The 27,623-nt window shown below is 41.0% G+C and overlaps 1 protein-coding gene across 1 annotated transcript in view; it reads right to left on the bottom strand.

The window, feature by feature from the left end:
* The window catches only part of LOC139723709 (VWFA and cache domain-containing protein 1-like), an 88,661-nt gene that overhangs the window by 21,076 nt on the left and 39,962 nt on the right, over positions 1 to 27,623 (bottom strand). Inside the window, exons 2-5 of the mRNA XM_071634931.1 lie at positions 24,454 to 24,522; positions 17,449 to 17,597; positions 16,622 to 16,728; positions 8,334 to 8,478 (exon numbers count right to left, since the gene is read on the bottom strand). Coding sequence (XP_071491032.1) covers positions 8,334 to 8,478; positions 16,622 to 16,728; positions 17,449 to 17,597; positions 24,454 to 24,522 — 470 coding nt within the window. The remainder of the gene's footprint in view (positions 1 to 8,333; positions 8,479 to 16,621; positions 16,729 to 17,448; positions 17,598 to 24,453; positions 24,523 to 27,623) is intronic.

The raw sequence follows: 27,623 nt of genomic DNA, 5'->3' as shown, positions 1-27,623 counted from the left end.
TGTAGGATGCAAGTATCAGGGATCTCGCCAGCGTATATCACCCTTGTCGGCCCCGACAAGCGTGCGGTTTGAAGAAGCAATTGCCGACAAGGGTAAAACTTGCCGACAAGGGTAACACCACGCGTGAACTTGCCGACAAGGGTAACTTGCTTGACGAGCTAAGTTCGGACCAATTTCTCGCCTTTTTCAGTCTTTATTATCTGGCTAGAAAAGAAGCTAGATGTTGAAAGCAGCTGCAGTTTACATACTTATACAAGCGCAAAAATTTACCCATGCAGTCACCGCACCGATCACAACAACGCGGCTCAACAGAGCGACGTACTAGCTGATACCAGGGAGGTCTCACCTCCCTGCTGATACACAACACATCACACACTTGCTCACTCACATGCGCTCTGATTTGGGATCCACACACACATGCACAAGCACCCAGCCGGCCGGCCACTTATCCAGCCGCCTGCGTGTACAACGCTAATGTGTATTGTGAGAGGGAGAGAGAGGACGGGAAGAGAGGGTCGGAGGCCGAGCGAGGCTGAGGAAAGCTGACACGTGCTCGCTTGTTGTCACGCTCGTTGTCGGGTTACGCAAAAACAAACGATATGAAATGCATGCCCCCTCCGCCAAAGGTTGTATTTTTTTTTTTTGGCTGCTTTGGTTTGTTTGTTAGTTTGTCTGCCTGTCTGTCTCTCTATTTGCAAAATAAGTCAAAATTTGGGAACAGATTAGGATGAAATTTTCAGGAACAGTTGGTTGGTAAAATGGCGCAAGGAACAGATGATTAAATTTTGATAGTGAGCAGGATTTATAATACCACCGAAATTCACCGCCAGGATCCAGGATCTTTAGACTGTTTCGTATATTTGAAAGGATTCGTATCAATTCTTTAGGAAGCTGGCCATCGGCAATGACGCAAAATTAGATGCGTTCAAAGCATTGCCGCAGACAGAAAATTAACTCCATTTTTCGTTAAAAAAAAGAAAAGAAAAAAAGAATGTGCGATGGAGTAAGCAAATGCAAATTGTTATTTAGGTTTTGGTAGTTTCAGTGGGTTATTTTTTTTAATCTAAAAAGCCATGCGTTCCATTTTAGCCTTTTCAATTTCTATGGATTTGTCAACGTCATTCGTGAATATTCCATTTTCCTTCTCCGGGCCGAAATTTATAGTAATTCTGTCATGATGGTCTTTCAAGTTCAACGTATACGTAATGCTCCACGTGCTTCTGGCTTGGTTTGTTAAAAGGTGGGTTAGGGGGCCTTCATGGGCAGAAAATAAATGATGATCATTCATCAATGTTCCCAGTTGGTTTACATGCTATGTACACGCTGTTTACGACCACTGAAGCAAGGTGGCAGTACGCGCGACATTCTTTATCTGACACCTGGCTTTCGTGGAAATATCATGGAAATTTCCACAAGCCATGATATCAAGTTTCCCCACTGCTTGAGGTCGTGCTTTTTTTTTTTTATTCTTCATTACGAACATCAATTTGTTCAACTTGAAAAGTGTAGATAATTTGCTTTGAGGGAGTGTTTCTTTCTTTTTCTTTTTTTTCATTGCAGCATCGGTAACATTTTGTTTTGTTCATCGTCCGTGCATGGCAGGGGTTCATGGGAGGAGAACGATAGGAATGACTGGGGAGAAAATAAACTGCAAAGAAGGAAGCATCTTTTGAGCGAGCTGTCTTTGTTTTTCTCTACACCAGCATCAGTTATCGCCACCAGGATTCATTTTTTTCGTTACTCCGCCAGATTAATGATAAAATGATGCTAGATTCTTTATTCTGAAGGTTCGCTAATCCAAGAATGATTAAGAAAAAATGTCCGTTCATTTCACGACGAAATCAGTTTTGTCATTTCGAACGTTCTGCCAGTGAAATTTCGGAATAAAACGACGGCACAAAACAGCTGTTTTCGTATTCTAAGGGTCTGTTATTCCGACAGAAGTAGTAATGATGAAATAATAAATTGTAGATTCTTTATTCTGAAAGTTCATTAACCGAAAATTGAATAAAGAAAAAAGTCCGTAAATTTCAAAACGAAATCAGTGCGTCATTTCAAACGTTTTGCCAGTGAAATTTTGGAATAAAACGACTGCCCCAAAACAGTTGCAGTTTTCTTACTCTGAGGGTTCGTTACTCCGACAGATTAATGATAAAATAATGCTAGATTCCCTATTCTGAAGGTTCGTTAATCCAAAAAAATGATTAGAAAAAATGTCCGTTCATTTCACAACGAAATCAGTTTTGTTATTTCGAACGGTTCTGTCAGTGAAATTTCGGAATCAAACGACGGCACAAAACAGCGTGTTTTCGTACTCTATAAGGGTCTGTTATTCCGACAGAAGTAGTAATGATGAAATAATAATAGATTCTTTATTCTGAAGGTTCGTTAACCGAAAATTGAATAAAGAAAAATGTCCGTAAATTTCAAAACGAAATCAGTGCGTCATTTCGAACGTTTTGCCAGTGAAATTTGGAATAAAACTGCAAAAAAAAAACAGTTGCACTTTTCTTACTCTTAGGGTTCGTTACTCCGACAGATTAATGAAAAAATAATACTATATTCCTTATTCTGAAGGTTCGTTAATCCAAAAATGATTTTAAAAAATGTCCGTTCATTTCACAATGAAATCAGTTTTGTTATTTCGAACGTTTCCGTCATTGAAATTTCAGAATAAAACGACGGCCCCAAAACGGTTACAGTTTTCTTTTACTCTGAAGGTTCGTTACTGCGAAAGAATAACGATATAATACTTTAGATTCTTAATTCTGAACGATCGTTAATCGGAAAACGATAAAGAAGAAATGAAAACGGTTACAGTTTTCTTACCCTCAGGGTTCGCTACTCCGAAAGAATAATGGCAAAATAATACTCTACATTCTTAATTCTGAATGATCGTTAATAGAAAAATTATAAAGGAGAAAATATTCGTTTATATCCAAACGAAATCAGTTTTGTTATTTCGAATGTTCTGCCAGTATAATTTCGGAATACAACAACGGCCCCAAAAGGGTGTTTTCTTATTCTGAAGGTTTGTTATTCTGAAACAATAACGATGATAGATGATAGATTCCTTTCTGAAGGTTCGTTGATCGGAAAATAATAAAGAAAAAATGCTTGTTAATCTTCGAACGAAATCAGTTTTATTTTGAACATTCATCTGTAGTACCGACCTTTGGTGTTGTTGTTGTTTTCGATTACAAACCTTCGAAGTACTCAGTAATGAATCGTTTCATTTTATGATTAAACAAACCTTCGGAATAATGACCATCATTACATTTTTGTATGATATCTCTTTGATGTCACGGCCAAACTACCGCAGTATACCCAGAAATGAAAGTGCAACGATGTCCCGAAAGTTCTCGATCGCTTCTCGCGCATCTGCATGCAATAGGCCTACCACGTGGTCGAGCAGACGGCGAGAAAGCAACACGGCGCGCGTTGTTGCGATGCAGAGGCGGCTAATTATTATAACAGTGAAACAGGAAAGGCCTAAAAGAAATCGGAACCTCCACCATCGGCACCTACTTCTCTTTCATTTATTATTTAGGAACTGCCGCTAACAAAAGGTATGGAGTTTCTGCATTGTTTCTGTGAGAATATGCCCCTCACAACGTTCATTACATCTCCGTGAAAATGTCGCATTTAGTGGCATTTTAGCGGCGATTTATCTGTGTTGTATTGAGCATTAGCGAAGGCTTCCGCGCTTCGCGCGGGAGGGGGAACCCCCCTCCCGTACCCACCCCCAGAACAGCGCGCATAAATGCCGACAAGCGTGAAGAAATTCCTGGTGAGAACCCTGAAGTATGTAACATTTTGGAGGAGATCCTAAAAACCAATACTGTAAAAGTGAATATTTTCGCTTGAATAATTTTTCGCACTCAGCCCGGTAAGAAGAGTTTCACGTGTTTTTAATTAGTGGAATCAAGGCAGTAAGTACGGGAACATATGGCAAGCAAAAATATTCAAGTGCTTTTATTTTCGCGCTAGCTTCTGGTTGCGCGAAATGCACGAAAATTTCCACTTTACAGTAGCCAACAAGCTTCTGCCTAAGACTTTTGCAATGTGATACACAATACATTACTCCTGATTTTATCCCCCCCCCCCCCAAAAAAAAATGAACATTACACAGTCCCTTTTTTGTTTTATTTGGAAATCTGTTATTCCTAATGTGAAAGCCCCCTCTCTTCTACCCCCCCCCCCCTTACAATACAAAAAAAAATCAAATAGTGGAACAAACATCATGCTATTAGATTGAGCTTCATATATGACTAGAAATGTCGCTATGGCGACTGGTATGCCTCCGCCATAATGCATGGTTCTCCAAATAGGTCTACAGCACAATGTCTTGACAATGTGTGATGACAGCTTCACATAACTGGCAAAATATTAAAATGGCAGGTTTGTCACAAATGGATTGAGTGTTCACTATCCTTGAACTAGGTTTATTTGGATGAATGGCTATACTGTCTAAGAGTGAAGGTATTTGGGGATTTGAGGATTTGTACCCAACTTTTGACCCTTCTATAAGTTTAAAGAAGAAGTAAAATTTAGCACTTTCACTTGACCTTTGACCTTTTGACCTTTGACCTTTAGGCAAGAAACTTCCAAGAGAATCTGTATTGGGTAATATATGCATACACTAAGTTTCAAGAAAAAATCCTGTGGGAATTACATCTAGATAAGAGAGAAATAATAGACATTTTGATGAGTTGACCTTGACCTTTCAACCCCGACCTTTGACCCATGACCCCTAAATTCCCTACATGATCACTGCCAGTCAGTACATGCATATATACAAAGTTCCATGAAGATACCTTGAAATATTTGTGAGATAATGGAGAAAAAAAGTGAAATTTTAACATTTTCACTTGACTTTTGACCCTTGACCTTTGACCTTATGACCCAAAGCTCTCTCTGGGGAATCTTTATTTGGTATTCATGTATACACCAAGTTTCAATAAAATACCTTCAGGCATTGCATAGATATAGGGGAAATAGTGAAATTTTGAGCATTACACCTTGACCTTTGACCTTGAGCATGTGCACTCAAAAGTTGATAGGCACAATTTCGCCCACTCATACATATACAGTTTTTTAGATACGCTGTCCACAAAACTGATTACGGATGGAAGGACGGAAGGACGGACGGACAGACGGACGGACAGACGGACGGACAACCCGAAAACATAATGCCTCCTGCGACACTTCGTGGCGGAGGCATAAAAACAAAATTACTCGTTCAGAACAAACATTTTCATGTGCTTCAATCTGACCTATTTTAAGATTCCTGTTTGGACATGAGACAATATCTTGAAAATGAATACCCAGTATGATATTCTGTGGGGATCATCACTTCGATAATTTGACCAAACTCGCGCAAAGGTAAGAAAAACATTTCCCATCTCTTCCCAAATATCAATACTGGCATGAGGCGGGAAATACTAATTGATACGCAAATACAAGATACATTACATCAGAATCAGTTTACACAAATATATTGAGAACATCTCCTACACTAGGAACCGACTTACAGATGCATAAACATGCACTCAGTAGCAACTGTTATTTTAGGCACACATTTATATTATGCTTCCCTTAAAATGAACTCTCTAGAGACGGTTTTTTTTCCCTCCCATCACCATGGAAACATCTTTTTTCATTTTTTTGGAGGCACTCTAACACTAATAAGCATTGCTCCAGTTTCTTGTTTCTCTGTGGAGCATTCTGTTTTCTCCCCCCCCCCCCCTCTCTCTGCAGTTCTCCTGTTTTTCGGCAATATTACTCGGCACACGCTTTTTCATCATTGCGTGCGAGGGCGCAATGAGTTACGCAGCCGCGGCACACGCCAGATTGCCTCGCTGTTTCGCCACGCTGCCAGATTGAAAACCCACGCGGCCGATGATGCGCAAATTAGCCGAGAATGTCAGCGGACGGGGAAGCCTGCAAAGCTCATCAGAACCATGACAGCAAGAAACGCAGTAGATGAAAATTAACCCCCCTCCCCCACCCCCCCCCCCCCCACCGCCAACGTAACATGCATTTTCCAAGCCGCTGTACAAGGAAGACAGGTGATAATTAGATGTGCTGTCGATAAAACCCGATGCGCAGCAGATTGATACTTTATCACGTACCGTGCACCTGAAAATTGGGAGAGCATTGCCTGTAATAACTTACAAGTAGTTTACGCTGCACTACAAATAATCCAAGCAGGGATACATCCTCCTGCCATATAAACTGCCTACCATGTATTCCCATCAAGCTTACCCCTTCCTACAGTACCTATATGGGTCTTCGTACACCACTCTGTGCTACACAAAAACCCTTCTTGACTCTTGTTGAGAGCTAGTGTTTTGTTCAATTGTCAGAGAACCAATATTGCAAAATTGTCCCCCCCCCCCCCAATCAATAATTATACTGACAAATAAGGCTTGATAGACATGAAAATCAATGTTTTCCCACATACGCTTTGTTGGTATTGACATAACCACAGGTGAAGAATACTAGTCAACTATTAATTTTCCACATGTGCATGGTTTTTATATATTTGTCATTCTTTTCCTATTTTGAGTTACAGGTACACATACAAGTGTACATGCTATCAAGAAAAAAAAACCAGGAATTGAACAAACAAGTATTTTTCACAAAATCCTAATTGTTTCTTTTGAAACTATTGAAGTATGAATATAGTGAGTCTGTTTCATGATCTTGTTGGGATTAAGTAATTGCTGCTGCTGTTTGCAATGTGTATGTATGAAAAAATGTTGTCAGCATATACACATACACAAACACAAACACAAACAAACAAACAATAGGCAAAAGTATGTACTACAACAACAGGGATGTATCTGCTGCTCTTACTACACAGTTAAAATGAGATTTTAGTATGTTACCATCTAACAGAGATCTTATGGTATTCTCTCCCATTACAAAGAAAAGGCTTCAAGTAAGAAAGAATCCCACATGTACCTATTGCATATATACAGGCCATGCATTGCCAATGAAGAAAGATGCTGATAAGTGATATGCAAACATACAAAATACATTTATAGATAAATTCATACAATCATATACACGATATATGATAAAGTTGTGTTGCTTTCATCACAGTATTTGGATGTCTACACACAAAAAATTTCCTCTCAACCGGCAGAAAGATGCTGATAAGTGATATGCAAACATACAAAATACATTTATAGATAAATTCATACAATCATATACACGATATATGATAAAGTTGTGTTGCTTTCATCACAGTATTTGGATGTCTACACACAAAAAATTTCCTCTCAACCGGCAGCCTCTCACATATGGTGCTATATACACCATATATATTTCAAAAGGTTTTCATTTTCACGAATTTCACGAGTCGCGTGTTTTTCGCAAATTCAAGAACACATGAAAATATCAACTCTGAACCCAACATGACTGCAATGTGCACGCATACACTTCTCCGTTAAAGGACAAGTCCACCTTCATATACATAAGGATTGAGAGAATGCAGCAATATTAGTAGAACACATCAGTGAAAGTTTGAAGAAAATTGGACAATCCGTTTAAAAGTGACGAATATTTTAAGTATCTGCGCAGTCACTGCTGGAAGAGAAGACTACTACAGTGTATGATGTCACATGCGTACAACTATATAAGGAAAATAAAAAGAGAATTTCACAAAACTTTACGTTTTGAATAAAGTGCACAGTTCTTCGACTAGCTACTGACATATGTGTTAAGGGTAATACTATTCCCCCTGCCTTCTGAAAGAGAGAAGTCAAGTGTTCTTTTGTTATGGGAGAAAAATGGAAATATGTTGAATTTTCTTTATTCTTTCTTTATGCCGTTGTACTCATGTGACATCACAAGCTATAGTAGTCTTTTCATCTAGCCGTGACTGAGCAGAAACTTCAAAAATTCATAACTTTTTAACGAATTGTCCAATTTTGCTCAAATTCTCACTGATGTGTTCTACTAATATTGCTGCATTCACTCAACTCACATGTCTATGAAGGTAAACTTGCCCTTTAAGTACTGTGCTCCCTGATCGCGAATTTGACCACTTGCAACATTTTCTAGAAGTCCAGATTCGATGAAAAATTAGCTCGCCTAGTACCTCCTTGGTTTATATGGCGTATAACAGTTATTCCCCATACAGCCAATGTACACACTGTACGGCACACTTACATGTAGTTCATGCGAGCAAAGGCTAAGCTGGCCATTTCATGAGTTCTAGGATTTCATTACAAAGATTTTGTAATATTTTCATGGGCAGTAACTACATGTATGCTGTTATAACAATTTCCTTCTGCTGCTAAGTGACAGAAGGGCGGACTTACTTGGTGCGGATGTCGACGGTGCAGGCGTCGGCAAACTTGTGCTGGGCCACGAACGGGGTGGCAGGGTAGATGGCGTGGACCCCATCCTCCGAGCTAAAGTACTGCCACTTGAGGGTGGGGTTGCTAAGCAACTGTCGCTTGAAAGCTGGGCGAAGATTGGAAGAGGAGAAGAGGGAGGGGGAACAGGAACACAATCAGAAGAAATCGATACAACATGTAATGTGTGTCATTCACAAGGCACAGTACCTACTGTAGTACACTGGTCTATTGAATGTGAGAGAAAATTCAAATCACACATTGTACAGTCGTATGTATTGAAAGCAGAAACAATTTACTGAATAGATAATTATCATTGAGTACCAAAGTGATGATGTCACAGTCTTTTGAGCAGGGTTAGCAACCGTTGTGTTCACAGATCTATATTCAGGCTACGTGAGGTTTGTTTAGAGCCAGTTTCCATGGCAATGAATGGCTATGACATCACACTTTGGTACTCTATTTACACACAATTGACACACCTCTTTTAAAACTCACATGTGAGTCCTACAAGACTATTTAAAAGCAAAAACAAAAACAAATAGGTTTTGTAGTCATAAGGTTGGCACACTGTTATCAGTATTCTATTTGACCACACATGAAGCAAACCCACTTTTGTGAGGGATCAACAGAGGCACAATTTAAAGCCACTTCTCAACACAGAAGATAATTCCATACACTGTACAAAAGAACACTTGCTAACAGATCCTGGCAACCCACATAATCAGGGTCAATCCATTCATCTCAGATTTGATAAAGAAAAAGTCATAATTGTGGTCATTATGCACACACTCAAAACAATGAAGAGTGGTGCAAATGTCTCATCACAGATGGCTGATTTCAAGTACAGTTGAACATCTCGTATCCGGACAAGTCGGACTGAGGCTCATCCGGATAAGAGATTTGGCCGGATACGGGAGACTCAATGCCTTTATACATGTACACATTTGTACATATACATACACATGTACAATGTACTGATGTAGCCCATTGTAGTACCACATGTAGTAATGTGTATACTGCAACCTTTTCATTGTTACACTCAGTAACAGACCCAAAAATAGAGGTTCGTGTTTGCAAGAATTTGGAAGGAAATTTGATGTAATGTAAGTTAATCATGTTGGAAGTAATACGTAATTCATGTGTGTTTGTGTAGGAGTTCTCAAGGAGTTGGGAATCCCCCTTTCCTCCCATAATTATAAAAAAAAAAAATCATGGCGATATTGCGTCCGTATAATGGAGAGATCCGGATAAAGGGAGGCCGGATAAGAGAGGTTCAACTGTATTCAAAAGAAGAAAAAAACCCACACTGTTGGAATGAAAGGTTTGTGACAGGTGAAAGAATGGAATCCCTAGAATTGGTTTGGGAATAAAAAAGAATAGAGAATTGAAATCATCAATATAATGATTGTATTTTGCAGAATGTCATCATACAGTGGATGTGCTATCCAATCAAATTCAATGTATGGGACAAGAGATTAAATAAAATGTGTTGAGATTCATTCATGAGTGGTCTCTCACAGTTCAGGCAAAACATTTTCTTAAATTGTGTGATGCAACATCTAAAAGCAAAGAGAAAATCAAGCACTGAATGAGCATTTAAAAGACTGCCAATTCAACAGACATTATATAACTACACAAAGCCTTGTTTCTCATTTAAAGGTTACCCTTTATGCACCGTTATTTTTTTTCTTTGTCTAAACCCCATTAAAGTTCCTCCAATTCTTGCACCTCCTGAGCCTGCGTTTATTTCCTTTCACTCGCAAGCCACACTCTCTGCCATAAATCCTGCAGCATAAGTGTGAAAATATTGGTTTGTTTGAAAGTCCGCGCAGATTTATGCCCGCTTCGGAGGCGACCGTGTTCGTTGCCAGCCATACCAATGCCCATGGCTTTCGCACAATAAACAAACGTCCAACACTATACTTCATCCATCATTCACGCCCAGAGGTGACGCACGTTCAAATTGTGTATCTGGCTCAGCTAAAACATGCACAGTGTCAAGTGCAGCCTAAAAGAAGCCTAACAGAAGAGATGTCATTTTTTTATATTAAAAAACCTACAGACAGTTATCCATGTTTACACATACATATGTTGATCCAATATTAGGCATCAGACTGTGTTCTCTTTTCTACTATCCTCCTCTCTACATGCCTGACAATGAGCACACACAAAAAAAGAAAACAAACAAGCAGTGATTCATTTTATGGTCTACTAGACTACTCAGAGTAGTTGGTAGGAAGATGGGGGGGGGGGGGGGGGGGTAAAACTTTTAGTTTGATGCAGTGCATGATGGGTACAGTATAAAGCCATTCAGTCAATTCCAGTTAACCATTTCGCTGTGATATTATTGGTCGTTGTAAAATTACTGCAAGGTCAGTAAAGCTTTAAAAAACTCTGGGATGGCACCAGCGATCTGTCTGACATTGATTGAGCTTCCAGGAACCTCACTGGGACAGAGGGGTTTCATGCGGTGAATGACCTCCCCCAAGTTAAAATTCCTTCTCCCATATTATGAGCCCCCCCCCCCCCCCATAAAATGGATCTCAGCCAGTCCATGCCTTTTCATACCAAGGTCGATATTATCCATCTTCAATTTGACATCATGGTAACAAAAGAAATAAGCTACATGTATTAGGGAAACACAACACACACACACACACATGCAAAGGACACTACTTTCCTCACAATTTGGGTTACCCACAATACTCCTTTGGCTGTACAATGACAGTCTTTTACAAATCTGTGGCATGTTGACATATGTGATTTATCTGTAGCGTGCTGCCGTATAAATTCAATTCCAGTCTTTTAATTCTCAAGTTCAGAAAGCAGTTCAGACGAGGAGTAGTCAAAACTGTCACATTCATGCCATCTATAGGGCTTTTTACACTTGTGTTTCTTAACCCCGGACTTTCTCTGACCCAGGACTATCGTTAGTCCCGTACCAATTTTTTCAGCTTTTTACACTGGCCAATTAGTCCCGTACTATCTCTTGTCCGGGGCTAAGGAGAAAACTGACCTTTTTACACTCGTATTTCTTAGCCCCGGACTTTCCAAACCACATGAATATTCATAATTACGCTGTGTACTGTACACGTACACGCACGCACCGGCAGCACTTGATTGCCTCGTTTCTGATTGGTCAGTGAGGGTCGGACTTCGTCTCCGTCGCTTAGCCCAGGATTATCTTTTCGTTCTGTTTACACTCACTTGCTTGGCACCGCAATTGCGGTGCTAGCACCGCAATTGCGGTGCTAACCCCTGCTATTTTGCAGGGCCAGATAGTACCGTACTATCGGTGGGGCTAGCCCACTTTGGCAAAAACGAGTGTAAACAGAAAGTGGGCTAAGGATAGTCCCGTACCAACGGTGGGGCTAAGGCCCCCCCTTAGCCCCACCGATAGTCCGGGGCTAAGCAAAAATTTACAAGTGTAAAAAGCCCTTTCGCTATTTTGGCCCACAGGGAAGATACCTGGTGGAAAATAAAGTGTAGTTCTAATGACTTGTACTGTCTGTTTGGAATTGCAATCCTTTGAATAACTTGATATTTATTTGTTGGCATGCACTATACTTAAGAAAGAATGGATAGGGTACTCTTGAAAACAAAAAATAATAATTATTATTATATGTAGAGTGTGTACACAAAAGTGCAATGCATCCATCTGTAAATAATACCAGCTGGGTCATTTATCACATGTAAGTCAAATCATATTACATGACAAATTCATCAATTCTGACACTTGTTCTTTTTCTTTTTCTCCCTAGAAGGTTTCATGATGTACATAGAATGTATAAGACTAGAGTGCACATCTAAAATTGTAATGAGTATGGCAACTGATACACCTTCTACCTCATATCCAAAGGATAGCATGCATTGAACATAAAACAACAACAACCAAAAAACACAGACAGAAAGGCCATCCAGCTTCAAACACACTCTATTTCCAGGGGCCTGTTACAAATTTAAAAGTTATGTTTGATTATATGTGCAAACATGAAGCCAAACATAGTTCTTGAAAATACTTTGTTCCAACTGGCTGAAAATGAGTTCCACTCTATTTTCATGTTTGATATCAGATGTACTTTTCTTATGCAACATACCCAGGTTCCAACAGAGAATTCTGTGTCATTTCTTGCACTTGCCTAAATGAGCATTTACGTACATGTGACGGTCATACACTGTATAATGTACTTTCCTCAGCAACTGCTCATTCACGCTTTCAGAGCTACCAAGTCTCACGCATTCTGAGTAAGACTCAAGCATTTAGGGGCCATCTCACGATCTCATGCATGGCACCCATTTTTCTCATGCATCAGGCAAAGTCTGCAACTTGGGCCTATAATAATCAGCATAGCTCAAAAGATTAAAGTGATAGTTGCAATTGAAGGTATATTTCCCTTTTGTTTTTCAAAATAGGTAAAAAGTAGTCACTTAAGTATGCACCTGATTGCACCATTAAGAGCTAAAAATTGAAAAAGCTCCCTACCGTGGGAGGCCACAGGGGGAAAAAAAACCTCTCACACTGGGTACACCCTCGCTCGCGCGCACATTCGCGCTCCGAGATGTTGAGTCATGAAAATCTCACTCATAAAATTTTTTTGAACTTGGCATCCCTGCGCTTTTCATTTTTGCCCGACAGTACGTGTAAGTTTTAGTTGCCCCAAGCAAAGCAGGGAAGTGTGAAGGGAGAGTCCAGTTTGAAAATAGTTTGTTTGTTTCATTTCCATCTGAGAAGATGGCTGGATAGTCCATATTCAGCTGCAATAGCTGGTCTTCCATGCAGTCCAGTTGGATGTAAGGCGGGACCACTTCACCGGGTTAAAACCCTGCTCTTCGTGATGAATAAATGAAGCGGGATCTTTCACGTGCATGAGTTGTGACTCTCTCCCGCACGAGACCTCTCTGTCCTATCCATAGGACAGAGTGTTTTGCCTCTTACTAGAGGGAACAGCATGATTGCACACAACATTGCTTATGGGACTCGGGGATTGAACCAGGGTCCTTTGGATCGTGAGGCAGACACGCTACCGACTGAACTAACTCACTGCAACCGTATACAACTCCACGAAAAGCTGAAGTCATCAAAACAAATGTCACTTTCTTTCTACTCTTGCCAAATAACAACTTTAATGGCAATTAGATTGCTGAGTGAATATTACCTGTCCCTCACTCAGCATTTGTAAAACACAATAAAGCAGAACAGAAACTGTGCTGACAATTAGCATAGCTTGAAGCTTCAAGTTTGACACATTCATCTGCCTTAGCTGGGGCAAAGAGGCATCACACAGTCTAGTCAACCCATCATGCTTTTGCAAATGTGTCTTAAAGTTTGCAAGGAACTGTCGGTATACAAATTTGCACATTTGTTTGGCTTCATTTCCCCTCCCTTTTATTCGTAGCATGCTGGCACATGCAAATCAATACTCCAGCAATAAACATCACTGCAGGTCCCTCATGACCTACACACTGTACGTTGAAAGTTAAAATGCCCCTCCTATCCCCCTGACAAAAATAGACTCTCAGCACCGTCCCAGAAAATATATGGATCTTCTTGCATGCATCCAATCAATTTGAATGAGGGTATTGAGATCATTCCCGCACATTCGGAGGGGGAAGTTTGTCCAAATAAATTCCCTCATATTATGTCAGTCTGCACTTGACTGTGAGTGGCAGAAGTGAAGTGTATTTTCTCACACATACCTCAGGGTTAAAGACATGCTCTTCCAAGGATCTTGGAATGTTTCCCTCACAGGTAAAGACAAACCAAGACCTCAGCAAAGTACTTGACTCTAGCACCACCCCACAGTGGCTCAGTTTTCCCTAAACATGCAAAACGGGAGCCTCGGCTTCCTAACAGCCAATCGCACGCCTCGATGTGATCGAAGGCGGCTTGAATGTCATGGAAATGCTCACAATGCATGAAGCGTTCTGACTAAACATGGATATGATGTGATGACATGACGATGTCACTCTCTTTTATATGTACTCACACAGACAAAGATGTATACACATGTACTCATACACAACTAAATCTATCTTTTGGAAAATACCTAGATATATCTTGTACCAGTACTCAGCTTGTACTGTATGTATGGCTTGCTCCCATTCATAGACATGTTAACATATAAACAGACATATAGAATGCATACAGTGGCATATCAGGTATTTTGCATGCTGTTTTTTTTTTTTTTTCATTTTGTTTTGTGGGGTTGGTACCTAAAGCACACACATGCAAGCACACACACACACAAGGCCTTTTTTATCTACCAGTCAATACAATTAGAGAACACACACCAACACATTCATATTTTATGGACACTCTTGGAGATAATAAAGTATGACATTGTAGACACTCAAGTTTAATAACTAATGTCATACTATAACCTATACATATATATTAGCCAAATTCCAAATGATGACATCAAATAGCTATTAGATTCTGAAGATATTGATACTATAGTGGCATATGATGTAATACTGAACAAAAAGGAAGTGATTCATCATCTGCATGTTTAAATTGTCACACTGGATGACTATAGAATTATCGTCCATACATTTCCTACATCACAACATCATAAGAGCAAGCTGGCTCTTATTGGAATGGAATGTAGTATGAGAGAGAGAGAGAAGAGAGACAGGAAGACACAGGGAGAAAGACAGAAAGACAGACCGACAGAGATTAAAACAAAACCAAAAACAAACAAAACACAACAGCGACCTAACCCACCAAGGCCTCTGATGAATTAATCATTAGGGCTGAGGGAGATGTCAAGTTTATCTCGTCGTCTGCAGGAAACTGCAGGCGGGGGCAAGCCTCCTTTAGAGAGATACGACAGCAGCCGGAAGATGGCGATGTAAAGCTGACAGGGGATGGCTACGGGCTGATGCCTGCCCGGAACCAGACACCCCAAAAGTCCTCCCCGCATCCAACCTGCACTGTTCATCCTCACTCATCCCTACTCTCTGCAGTGTTTGGTCAGTTGATCGCCAGGAGGACATCAAACTGTCATGGTTCGTGTTCTGGACGTTGCACCAAGGGTGAGATCCTCTGCTACCTTGAAATCTTAACCAATCATCCCGTTATAAGGCGCAAGAAACAAACACTGGTTCTGTGCTAAGTTTCCATCACTGCTTCACAGCTTTACGAGCATTACAAACCCTTTGGGACAACGAAGTATGTTTTCAAGAGAAATTCAACACCAAGACTTGTTGCAAACGACTGACTATGCTGTAAGATCAAGCTCCCATGATTTCTATGATATGATAAGACAAGCCGGGAGAAAAAAACTTCTATAACACAAGAACACACTCACAATCATGAACCCTACCAAAAAAAAAATACAAACAAACAAACACAAAAATAAGCAGGTGGAACATACATGACCTTGAAAGGTTGATTTCATTTGTGAAAAAAAAAACAAACAAAAACATATATTATAGGCCTAGTTGTTTCAGTACCAAGATTTGGCCTGGAGCAGCTTCTGGTGAAACCTTATCTCTACAGACCTGCACATGTTTACACCGTATATGATGTCTACGAAGAACAAATGAAAAAATGAAGAAACTACTCAGCAGTTTCGAGGTGGTCTCTTTCAAAATAGCAAGGTGTTGAACCCATGCACATCCCCCGACATTCTTTTTTTAGCGATGCAGTGGCTAATGTTCAAAACACAAAAATAAATTCCCTTTCCCTGCAGGGGAAAACCTTGGATCCAACTCTCAATTTTGCAAATTGATGATACCACTGGAATTGTTTTATAGCCTCCTTTATATCGCAATAAAAAAACCCTCTTCACTTTATTTCTCATTTTTCTTTGCCAGTCCAATAACCTCCCCTAAAAATTAATCCCTTCAATCAATTTTCCAATTCACCACAGAGACCAGACAAGAAAACCATTTCCCATGATAGCACTGAAATATTCCTTGCACTTTGAAGTATTTATATTCCAATCAGTGGAGGTTACAACCCCATATTCATTCGTTTTTTGGCGGATGAAATGAAGAAGTGAGTACATGTATGATGTGACTCCATCATATTTTACACAGACAAAAACAGTCTTTGTTCGACCGGACACTTGATATGTTCAAACTTTTGACCCATACAATTACGTGGATCAATTCTCTGTTTGAAATATCTTCACAACACACAGAATGCACCAAGATCTACATATAAAAATGAATATAGACGTCACTCAATCAGTTTTGACAGCATCGCAGAATTCTTATTTGGATGACGCGGAGCAAAATCTTACCTTGTGTGATATTTTTTGTTGGTATGAAGGCACTGGGGGGAGTTGACAAGGAAGAGATCTCACATGACGTATCTCGCGAGATATTTGTGCCGAATAATGAGTCGTATCTGGATATAAAAGATATAAAACACAATCGCGCAGGGGACTTTATGAACCTGTAAGATGCAAAGACCTCAAACAACTTCATTATAGCATCAATGGCTGTGGCAAATCGATATAGTTATCAATTTGATGGAGAATTTATTTGATACTATGTTGCTCTTCCATTTCCGTAGTCCCTAGCAAACGCAGAGCTTCCAGAACAACAGAATATAGTTTCATATTTTGGATTCCTACTTGACAAAGTGAAGTATATATGAACCATGTCCACTGTACCCGGTAATCTAAAATTTTGCAATACTGTAAACGTACCTTACTTCGGATTTTCAATTCAATTGCATCTAAAAATGGGAATACTGTCATAATGTGGTGTACCCTCGTGAAAAAAAAAGTAGATATTGAAATATGTTTCAAATATTGTCTCATTTAGGAAGTTTTCTGTCCTCCATTTATCCTCTTCTTAATTTCTCAGACATCTCATAATTGCCACAAAAAGTTATATGTCTACTAACAATATCTTTTCACATAATGATCATACATTAGAGTAGAATGTCACATTTGCTCAGATGTGTAATACTCACATTTCGTAAGCATGTTTCCATTGCAGGTGTTGCTTTTGGTTGTGTTTGGTTTTGTAGGGCCAAATGTGCCTAGTTGGTGGTGGTTCATTATCATGATTTTGTATTTAACATTTAAGAGGGTAGGGATGATATCGGCCTGAAACTCACCTGTGCTTGGTTCTGGCCAGCGTACAGCAGTCCACACTGTTTGAGATGGGAGTGGAGCGGTGCTGGCGGTACAATGATTCCACTGTTCGTCGGTTCGTGTTGAGGACGTTCTGGAATTTCCTCAGCTTGGCCCGGACTTTGGATGCTATCTGGAACAGTCAGAAGAAAAAAGAGGGACAAAAAGAGTCAGAAAAAAAATGAGATGATACTGTAAAATATGGGTTGTGAATTAGACCTAGACAGGTTAGAACGAGGAGAAAAGGGACAGTTTTCTTTGGCTTATCAAATATAGGCAAAACTGCATGTCAACCTCTAAGATGTATTAATGATAGATGTCAACAAAGGACAAACAAACAGATCAAAGCATTATGAAGTTATATTCTGTCATAAGTCACCTTCATGCATGTTCATTTCACTTATATCAATTATATTTCTCACATAGGCTGTATGAAGCTCTTTCAATCTCTGTAGAAATAATTTAGATTTACATTCTTGCAATGCATCACATTAATTTTGGCAGAACAATTACTTTGGTAAGGAAACAAATTTCAGATCCACCATAAAATTCCTGGTGAGAACCTCACAATACTTTCTTTCCAAATAGGCAGCAGGGTGAAACTTGTAAATTTTCAAATTGTCAGGTTTCCATATGGTTTGGTAAAAATATGTAGCAAATTTTTTTTTTTTGTTCTTCTGCTTCTTTCTTTTTCTTCTTTCTTTTTCTTTTTTCTTCTTCCTCTTTTCTTCTTCTTCCTGATCTTTTTCTTTTTCTTCTCCTTTTTCTTTTCCTTCTTCTTCTCCTTCATCTTCCTGTTCTTCTTCCTCTTCTGTCTCTTTCCCCTCTCTTGTTATTACAGGATCATTTTGGTCCTCTTCCCGCTCAATGTTTCAATCTCTTCCTCAAACTTTCTAGTTTTAAGTTAACCTCCATCTCACCCTCTATCTCTCCATTTCCTACTTCTGAGATAGCTATTTAATAAGATCTTACTCTTCCTCCTAAAATTATCCCCCTCTCTTCCCTTGCCCCTCCTCCTTCTTTCACCCCTCCCAGTTCTCAAAGATTTTGTCGCTCCTTTCTGTGAAATTCTGTCTCTCCCTCTCCCTCTCTCTCTCCTCCCCAAATGTAACTTGGCACTGACATACACACACAACTCAATGTCAGCCACTGACATGTGCTAATGCAAATGGATGCAAGTGATAACAGAGAAGTGGGATCGCATCCCAGGGGCTGAATGTGGAAGTGAAGTGGGGCGCATCTGATTGCATAGCTGCCTGAGCAGGAGCGGGGTTAGGGTGCGGGAGGAAGAACTCACCAAAAGTGGAAGGGGGAATCAGAAGGGGTGTAAAAATCTGCCCCTCACCCTTTACCCAAGCACTAACCTACTCCTGCCCATCCAACCTTACCCCCCTCACACTTCCTCTCAACATCCCACCCGACCATTTCCTCTCATCAGCTAATGATGAGATCATCAAAGAAATTCTTCCTTGATTCATGATACTCTGTGACTAGAATCCAAACTGAGGGATTTATGGGATCATCAGCCAATGGATGGAATGGCACAGGGACACTAGGGAAGCATGCCTGCCTGTCTGACCAACCGGCCAAGTTTTATGGGGCACCTCAGGGATCCCGCAAATGTACCTCTTTCCATGGGTATGAGGCTCAATGAACACAACTGTCTTTGGACAGTTGCTACCATGATTGACAATGGAAGAGCCATGGCAGCATCCCGGCTTAGGGATGTTATTTTCAACTACCCTTTATAGGAGCAGCAGCTGAGACAGAGTAATATGTCCAGCCCCAGGGTATGAGTGCAAATGTACTGAGGAAGGACTTAGACTTTACTCAAGACCAATGTGAATGCTTACTGGATTTAAATGAACATTGTATCAGGTATAAGAGAGCTAAAATACAGGGGTTTTTTTTAAATATATCAACAACAACAAAAAAGACAGAGACAACTTAAAGAGCAAGATTTTACCCTCTAAAAGAAGAGAAATATAGTAGAATGAGTATTTTCTACCACTACTGGTATTAATGATCCTAGATTACTCAGTACCTGTTTCCAATGGTCAGTACATCCACATTATCAGGACTGTGTGGGAATTTGCATGTGATACATTCAAGCACTCTTACACAATAAACATACCCTATTCCTCTGAAAAAATTTTTTTTTGCTTTATAACCAAGTATACAAAGGTGCTTTTGCCCAGGACTGAGTTTAAAGATGCTCCACATATATAGACATTCACCGTGAGAAGCAGTCCAGTCACAGCCTGGAAGCAAGACTAGTGGAGGAAATCATCTGGGATGCCATCCCTACTCCTGTGTAGGCAGCAGCATCACTCCATCCCCCTCATCCTGCCCTTCTCCTTCCACCACACCACATAGGGCACTTCCTTCCGACCTACATTGTACATGCCCGTTTCTTTTTTCCAGTCAATGATCCTTGGAAGCCCAGTTCCATTTCTCTTTCCTACCCCACCCCCCCCCCCCTCTTCCCCAAAGAAGTTAATGTTCAAAATTTCCTTCGCCAAATTACTTTCTACTTCGGCTGACATTTATAGTCAGAAGTCCACACAGTTGAAAGCAGTGACAGATGGCTTCAATGATCTTTAATCCGCCGTTAATGTACGCTCTCCTTCATCCATTACGGCCACAGACATTGAGATAATGAGCTGCATAATTGAGAGTGCAAAGGAAATCCACAAGGCTCCAATTCTCATTTTTAATCTCAGGGAAATGTTTTGCATTTCCGCAGCACGAGAGGGCTACGAAACGCTGAAGTGCATTTGATAATCTTTGAGGGTTTGCACAATGGAGAGCATGAAAGAAGTCAGATCCTGTGCGTTTCTCGCATACAGCAGTCTTCAAATTAAACATGAGGATATTCTCTACATCTATACACTTTCGTAATAGCATGAATAGATACATAATCAAAAGCACACTAAAATGGAGATAGAACAAGAGACCCGCGGGTCACGCGCTCACCTGAGTATCGCAATTTCACCTTCCATGCATTCTTGCACACTCTTACAGTCTGTACCTGAGAACATTGGAAACTTACATAGGTCTGCATATGGATCCCCCCCCCCCCCTCCCCTCAACTCCAGGGAGTGGGGGGCAGGCAGCCCTGGATCTGCAATGAACAAACTTGGAACTACAGTCATCAATGTACAAACTCATGTTATTAACTTTGCTTTATCATTCCTTGTTCTAGAGTAGAAGATTTTAAATATTCCTATAATGTGGGGGGGGGGGCCTCTAGGGGCCCCCCAAGAGGGACATGGTGCCCATTTGAAGTAATCGAGATTCTATCCCCCTAGAGATGCTACCTGCTAAGTTTGGTCAAAATTCATCATGAGGTTTTCAAGAAGAAGATGAACATGTACAATTCAGACCCCATTAGGACCCATCCCACTCCCCTCTCCTGGGTCCCAAGGGGGGGGGGGGGTACCCCTGATCCTTGAAAAGACAGTCATCAATGTACTAACTCATAGTATTATCTAAGCCCTATCACTTCTGGTTCTAGAGAAGATTTTTAAATATTCCTTAATTTTAGGGGGTTTGGGGCCCCCCTGGGGTCCCCCCAGGTGGGCCATGGTGCCCATTTGAAGTAATTGAGATCCTATCCCCCTAGGGATGCTACCTACCAAGTTTGGTGAAAATCAGACATGGGGATCTCAAAGTGAAGATGAAAATGTACAATTTAGGCCCCATTAGGACCCTTCTAAAGCCCCCTCCCCTGGGTCCCAAGGGGGGCACCCCTGATTCCCCCATGAACAAACTTGAAACTACAGTCATCCATGTACTAACTCATAGTATTAACTAAGCCCTATCACTTCTGGTTCTAGAGAAGAAGATTTTTAAAGATTCCTTAATTTTAGGGGGTTTGGGCCCCCCTGGGGCCCCCCAGGTGGGCCATGGTGCCCATTTGAACAAATTGAGATCCTATCCCCCTAGGGATGCTACCTGCCAAGTTTGGTGAAAATCGGTCATGGGGTTCTCAAGAAGAAGATGAAAATGTAAAAAGTTTACGCACGACGCACGACGGACGACGGACGCCGGACGACGCACGACGGACGCCGGACGACGCACGACGGACGCCGGACGAAGAGCGATCGCAATAGCTCACTTGAGCCTTCGGCTCAGGTGAGCTAAAAATTAATAAATGAACAAATGTGAATAAATGCCTGAACAAATGAATAGGTATTAAAATATAACCATAATCATATGAATTAATGAAAATAAATATAAAGGAATGAACTTAAATAGATAAATACTTTATAAATGAAAGGAAGTAGATGGCATTGGCGGTCTTGACACAGTTTCATGAGTGGGAAAGCATGTTTTGCATTGACCATAGCTACTTAATGTTCCCCAGCCAATTACATGTCCTGTATGACGTAGGTAATGATAGCGTACAAGGCACAATGAGGAGCAGACAGGTGCAAGGAAAAGGGAAATGGGGTAGAATGGAAGGAGCGGTTGGGGAGATGCTCTACGAGACGTAAAGTGAACCCTTCGGTGCATCCCAACTTCCTCTCTCACAGTCCAGAATTTCACTCTTGCTCGCCCCTCCACCTCAATTATGAGAGTAGCCCCATTTGTGCCCTCTTTAATGCATTTTGCGCGGTCGGAAGAAAGAGGGAGAGGGGGACGGCGAGGGAGAGATAGAGAGAAGGAGTTATGACAGAACCAAAAGATGGAGTGAAGAGGATGAAGAGTTTAAAAGGCACATTCCATTTTACTTCAAAGGTTCCTCTCTCGCTGCCCATCAACTACTCTTCCAGCCAAACCCCAGCAACACCTTCATCCACTCGGCTATGATATGGATGCGGCTATGATATGGATGCGGTATCATTTTCACCTGAATGGCCCCATCTTCTCACATTTTTCTGCCCCCCTTGGGAGGCCTTCCCTCATTCTTAACGATCATCAACAGGATCTCCTGCTCTCCTGTAATGTTCAGTTGACTGCCAGACCTGATGCCACCTCTCCATCCACTATCCCCACCCCCGATAAATATTTCGATCAGATTTCACCTCTGGCTCATAAACTCATTACAATATCTCATTCTCACCTGTTCTGCTTAGTCAAGTGCCTGCACCCATCTGGACCCCTCCTCTTTCAACCCCCCCCCCCCCCAATATTTCAATTAGATTTCACGTTTGGTCCATTAGATCTTCACAGTATCTCAGTTTCACCTGTCACATTCATTTAACTTTCAGGACCATCCTTGTCTCCCTATCTCTCCCCCCCCCCCCCCCCTACTTTCATATTGATCAAATGTCACTTTTTGCTTTAGTATAGTAACTTCTTCCAATGTGTTATCTTCCGTTGACTTCCAGCACCTCTAGCTTAATACTCCTGTCCTCCTTTCCACACCCTACAAGCCTCCTGTGTGTATGTTGATCAGATTTCACTCTACACTCATCCCAGCACCTCATTCACCCCTGTCATGTTCAATGAACTTCTAGTACCAAACTTGTCCTCCTCATCCCCCTCTCCCTCCCACATCACTTCCTTCCCCTCCACCAACCATCATAAGACATCCAACCAGGGAGATGATTCTTCTCACCTCCCTGATCCAACCAAGTTTTGGCTTTTCAATCAGATTGCACTCTTCGGATACAGAGATTACTCCAACCATCATATTTCTCATCCGGTATGTTCACTTGGTTCACAATAGCAAGTGAGCTGCCATCCCCCCCCCCCCCCCCCCATTCCCTAAACCTTTGCGCCGATATTTCAATCACATTTCGCTTTGCATGCTCACAAGATCATCAGCCTGTCATGTTCTTTCCAGGTATGTTCAGCTCACATCCAGGTCTGGCACCAACCACCTAGTGTCCCTCCCCCCCCCCCCCCCCACGCAAAAATCAATCAGATTTCACATTCTTCATAAGAATATGAGAGTATCTTCTGTTCACCTGTTGCATTCGTTGGCCTCCTGGAGAGACCGACCCTCCCTCCCCCCTCCCCCCACACTCTCCATCTCTTGATCAGATTTCGTTTGGTATGATTTCATTTAGAGAATTGCTGAATCCAATGGTTCCCATGCAAGTACATGGTATACTCCAATATCCAACACAGTGGAAGAAAGACCTTGTACAGCCACAGAGGTCAAATCCCATTTCAGACTGACTGTGACAACTGCGATCACCATGGCAACTGCCAATCAGCATTGAGTACCGGTATATGAATTTCTGACATCGCCACAGTAGACAGCATTAGGCTACAATTACAAGCGACAATTGCTGTTATAAATTACGCCCCTGGTAAAACTGCTAGAAGTCTGCATGGCAGCCATCAATCGTACAGACATGGTCAAATTTTGTTAACAAAAAAATGATTACACATGAATGAGAAATGATTCTTAGAAAACTCAACACTATCAACAGAACAATTAGGCCTACATGGTGATCTACAAGGTTATAATGAAGAGACTCCAACTCTCCTGCTTTCAACGGGAGATGTCCCGCCGAAAGCCCATTTTTACAAAATCTCCCGTTCTCCCGCTTGAGATTTAATTTCTCCCACCCTGGCTCTGTTTCTCCCACTTGAAATGATTTCTTACTTAGTGTCATCGTATGTTGAAAAATAGGCCTTAGATAGCACGAGAGAGCATCGAGAACCCTAGAGCTTCCAGGGCCCTTGAGCGAGCCCTGGGCCCCGGCCGCAAGGAACTTCGCACTCGCGCACATCAAGTTGGAGTCTCCCGTTTGCTAGGGGTTTCAGGCGGGAGGTGCTTGGGGTTGGACTCTCTGTATCATGCACTAATGTATACACAAAATGGATTTTATAAACACAACATGCATGTTGTACACGTTGTTTACATATCATGGATCCACCTTTGCCACAATTTCGAAGCCTGTGACTAATATGTAGTCCAACATATGCATATTCCTGTGAGTGCATTGCATTCTGTTTTCTTCCAGTCTAGTGGGAGCTTCCATCACACTGAAAACATTGTGAAAGTCATGTATCTTTGTAGCACTTACTCTCTGCACCTGGTACTCATCGCTGGATGTCTGATCTGCGCGCTGGTAGTTCTGGGCATCATAGATTTTCTGAAAAGAGCAAATTAAGAATTACAACTGATAAATCATTTGATGAACCGTAATGATAGAAACGTTATAAATGATCACATTGAAATACACACTGTGAAATTGTCAATTCTCATTGGTACACCAAAGATCCATCATTGAGATGCACATAATGAGAGTAAACATCCATTTTTTTCCCCTTAATGGCCAATGGTACAATATTTCTGATGAGGAAATTGATGTTGCTGAAGATATGAAGTCAAAATGAAAACACATGCAAAATTAGTGCATTACTTCGAAGCTCAGGGCTCAACATTAGTGGTGGCCTAGTGGCCCGGGGGCCCCTGAAATTGATTTTGGGCCAACAAATTTCTTTAAAAAAACCAACTTTTGGTGGCCCAATTGGGCATTTAAGATTCAAAATTGATTGTTATGTTCCAGTTTAATACAGGCCACTACATTTCTTTTTCAGGCCACCAAAATTTCAGAATTACAGATTTTAGAGGCCCGACTGGGCTCCCAGATATTCGAGCCTTGGAAACTGTTCATTAAAACACACACACACACACACACACACACACACACACACACACACACACACACACAATGCAGCAGCCAATACTGGGATCATCACAACTAATTTCATTAGTGGTCCTGATGATGTCGGCAGGAAAAGGAAGTGCATGCTACATCTGATCATCTGCTAGCGAAAAGAGAGAAAAAAAAGAAGAAGAAGAAAGGTGGATACGGATCTATCTTTTCACCAGGTTCCAATTTCTCCTCCCAGGGTCTCAAGTCTGCTCCGATACACATCTCCTGGCAATATCTCAGGGTACTTGCTATACGCACTCAGATCTTCTCTTGTATGAGAGATGAAGATAAAGTGAATCCATCTCATTCCTCACTACACGTTGTATCTGTCCTTTCTTTCCCATCCACCATTCTCAACCATACATCATTCTATCCCTCCCCCCCCCAAAAAAAAAAAAAAAAAAAAATAAAATCTTTCTTCCCTCTCTTCCTTTCAGTCCTCCTCAACCCATCTCTCTCTCTCTCTCTCTCTGTTTCCTTTTCTTTGTCTTCTTCTTTTCTTCTTCTTCTTCTTTCTTTTCTTTGATCATGTTTAACCCTTTGCATACTTTGAGTGGCAGTTTGCACAGAAAACTCTGTAACATGGTACACACCGTCTAACATCCACGGCACAGAAAGGGTTAAAGGTCCTGTTTACCTTGGAAGCAGTGATTCCTGTTTACCTTTGGAAGCAGTGATTCCTGTTTACCTTTGGAAGCAGTGATTCCTGTTTACCTTTGGAAGCAGTGATTTCAAAAATGTTCAAGATATCACATTTGATGCATATGTGTAGGTCTGTTGTATCACAAAACATCCTACCATTTATAGGGCTTTTTACACTTGTAAAATTTTGCTTAGCCCCGGACCAACGGTGGGGCTAAGGGGGGGGCCTTAGCCCCACCGTTGGTACGGGACTATCCTTAGCCCACTTTCTGTTAACACTCGTTTTTGCCAAAGTGGGCTAGCCCCACCGATAGTACGGTACTATCTGGCCCTGCAAAATAGCAGGGGTTAGCACCGCAATTGCGGTGCCAAGCAAGTAAGTGTAAACAGAACGAAAAAATAATCCTGGGCTAAGCGACGGAGACGAAGTCCGACCCTCACTGACCAATCAGAAACGAGGTAATCAAGTGCTGCCGGTGCGTGCGTGTACGTGTACAGTACACAGCGTAATTATGAATATTCATGTGGTTTGGAAAGTCCGGGGCTAAGAAATACGAGTGTAAAAAGGTCAGTTTTCTCCTTAGCCCCGGACAAGAGATAGTACGGGACTAACTGGCGAGTGTAAAAAACTGAAAAAAATGGTACGGGACTAACGATAGTCCTGGGTCAGAGAAAGTCCGGGGTTAAGAAACACAAGTGTAAAAAGCCCTTAAGATTGTTGCAATAAAGCCTAAAATATAAGGAGATATCAGTGTTTTTCTCAATATACTGTAACTGTAGATGCTTTAGTCTGTAAACACTTTTATTATAACTATTGTTCACATTTTGTGTATTTAACAACACGTTCACTGTAACATCGATTATTCAGATTGAAATTTTTACAGAGGTTGTTTCTATCCCTGACTCACATTTTAGAACTATTTTAAAGCAGCAATGCTGGGTTTTTGTTTCATCTGCAAATGGTAAATTATGTCTTTAACATGGCATTGCAAAGCACACTATTTTTCCCACCTGCCAGAAGGGATATCCAGGGCAAGGGCACCATACTATGACAGAGGCACATGCCAACTTATGTCACTTGTCCCATGGCAACAGTATTAAAGTCATTGGGCCCATTCATACTTATGGTGTAACACCACAGAAAGAAAAAAAAAAATCATAATGTGAGCACAAATACACTGTGAAAAACTGTGGGTAATTAGGGTGATTTACATCAAACTTGGTTACAAATCCATTGTAGGCATGAGAGCTTTGAGTGTGAATGTGTCATCAAATACTACCCACTGCACTGCGATGTATCCCTCAAGTGACCTGGCATACTTACTATCTTCTCCTTATACGAGATATGCACATGCATAGTGCTTACCTTGGAGAGGTGTAATTTGGAGCCAGAAATACCACAGTATTTCATGCATGAGAGGGATACCAATTGAAATATCTTGGTACACTTGTATCTAATGCCATGGTATTTCACTTCAACGAGAATGGCAACAAAAATTACAGTGGTAATTAATACCGAAGTAATTCTCATGTAAATGTACCTATAGTTGCCCCAGCAAGCGAGCAGTAGATCTGTAGCATCTTGCTGTATCTTTTTCTCTGCCACACACAATCTCCCCACATTCTGTAGTAGTAACACATACACAACACACATAATGTATTAAGTCATATTGTGATACACTTGCACAGAAAACACCTGTTCATCTTGATGTTTATTCTGCAAAAACACACACAAAACAGGTTTATTTTAACTTCTTGACTCTAGTCATAATTATTTGATATGTCAACTCTTGTCTCTGGTCATCGACATGTTTAAACATCTTGACTCTTGGTCGTCATTTCAATCTTTTTGTTGTTGGTTGTTTTTTTTTCACTGCATGCGATTTTTTCTT

Source organism: Diadema antillarum, unplaced genomic scaffold (genome assembly GCF_040938485.1).
Source record: "Diadema antillarum isolate AM-2024a unplaced genomic scaffold, OU_Dant_1.0 scf00000197, whole genome shotgun sequence".
NCBI lineage: Eukaryota > Metazoa > Echinodermata > Echinoidea > Diadematoida > Diadematidae > Diadema > Diadema antillarum.
This window is presented reverse-complemented; position numbering and strand designations above follow the sequence as displayed.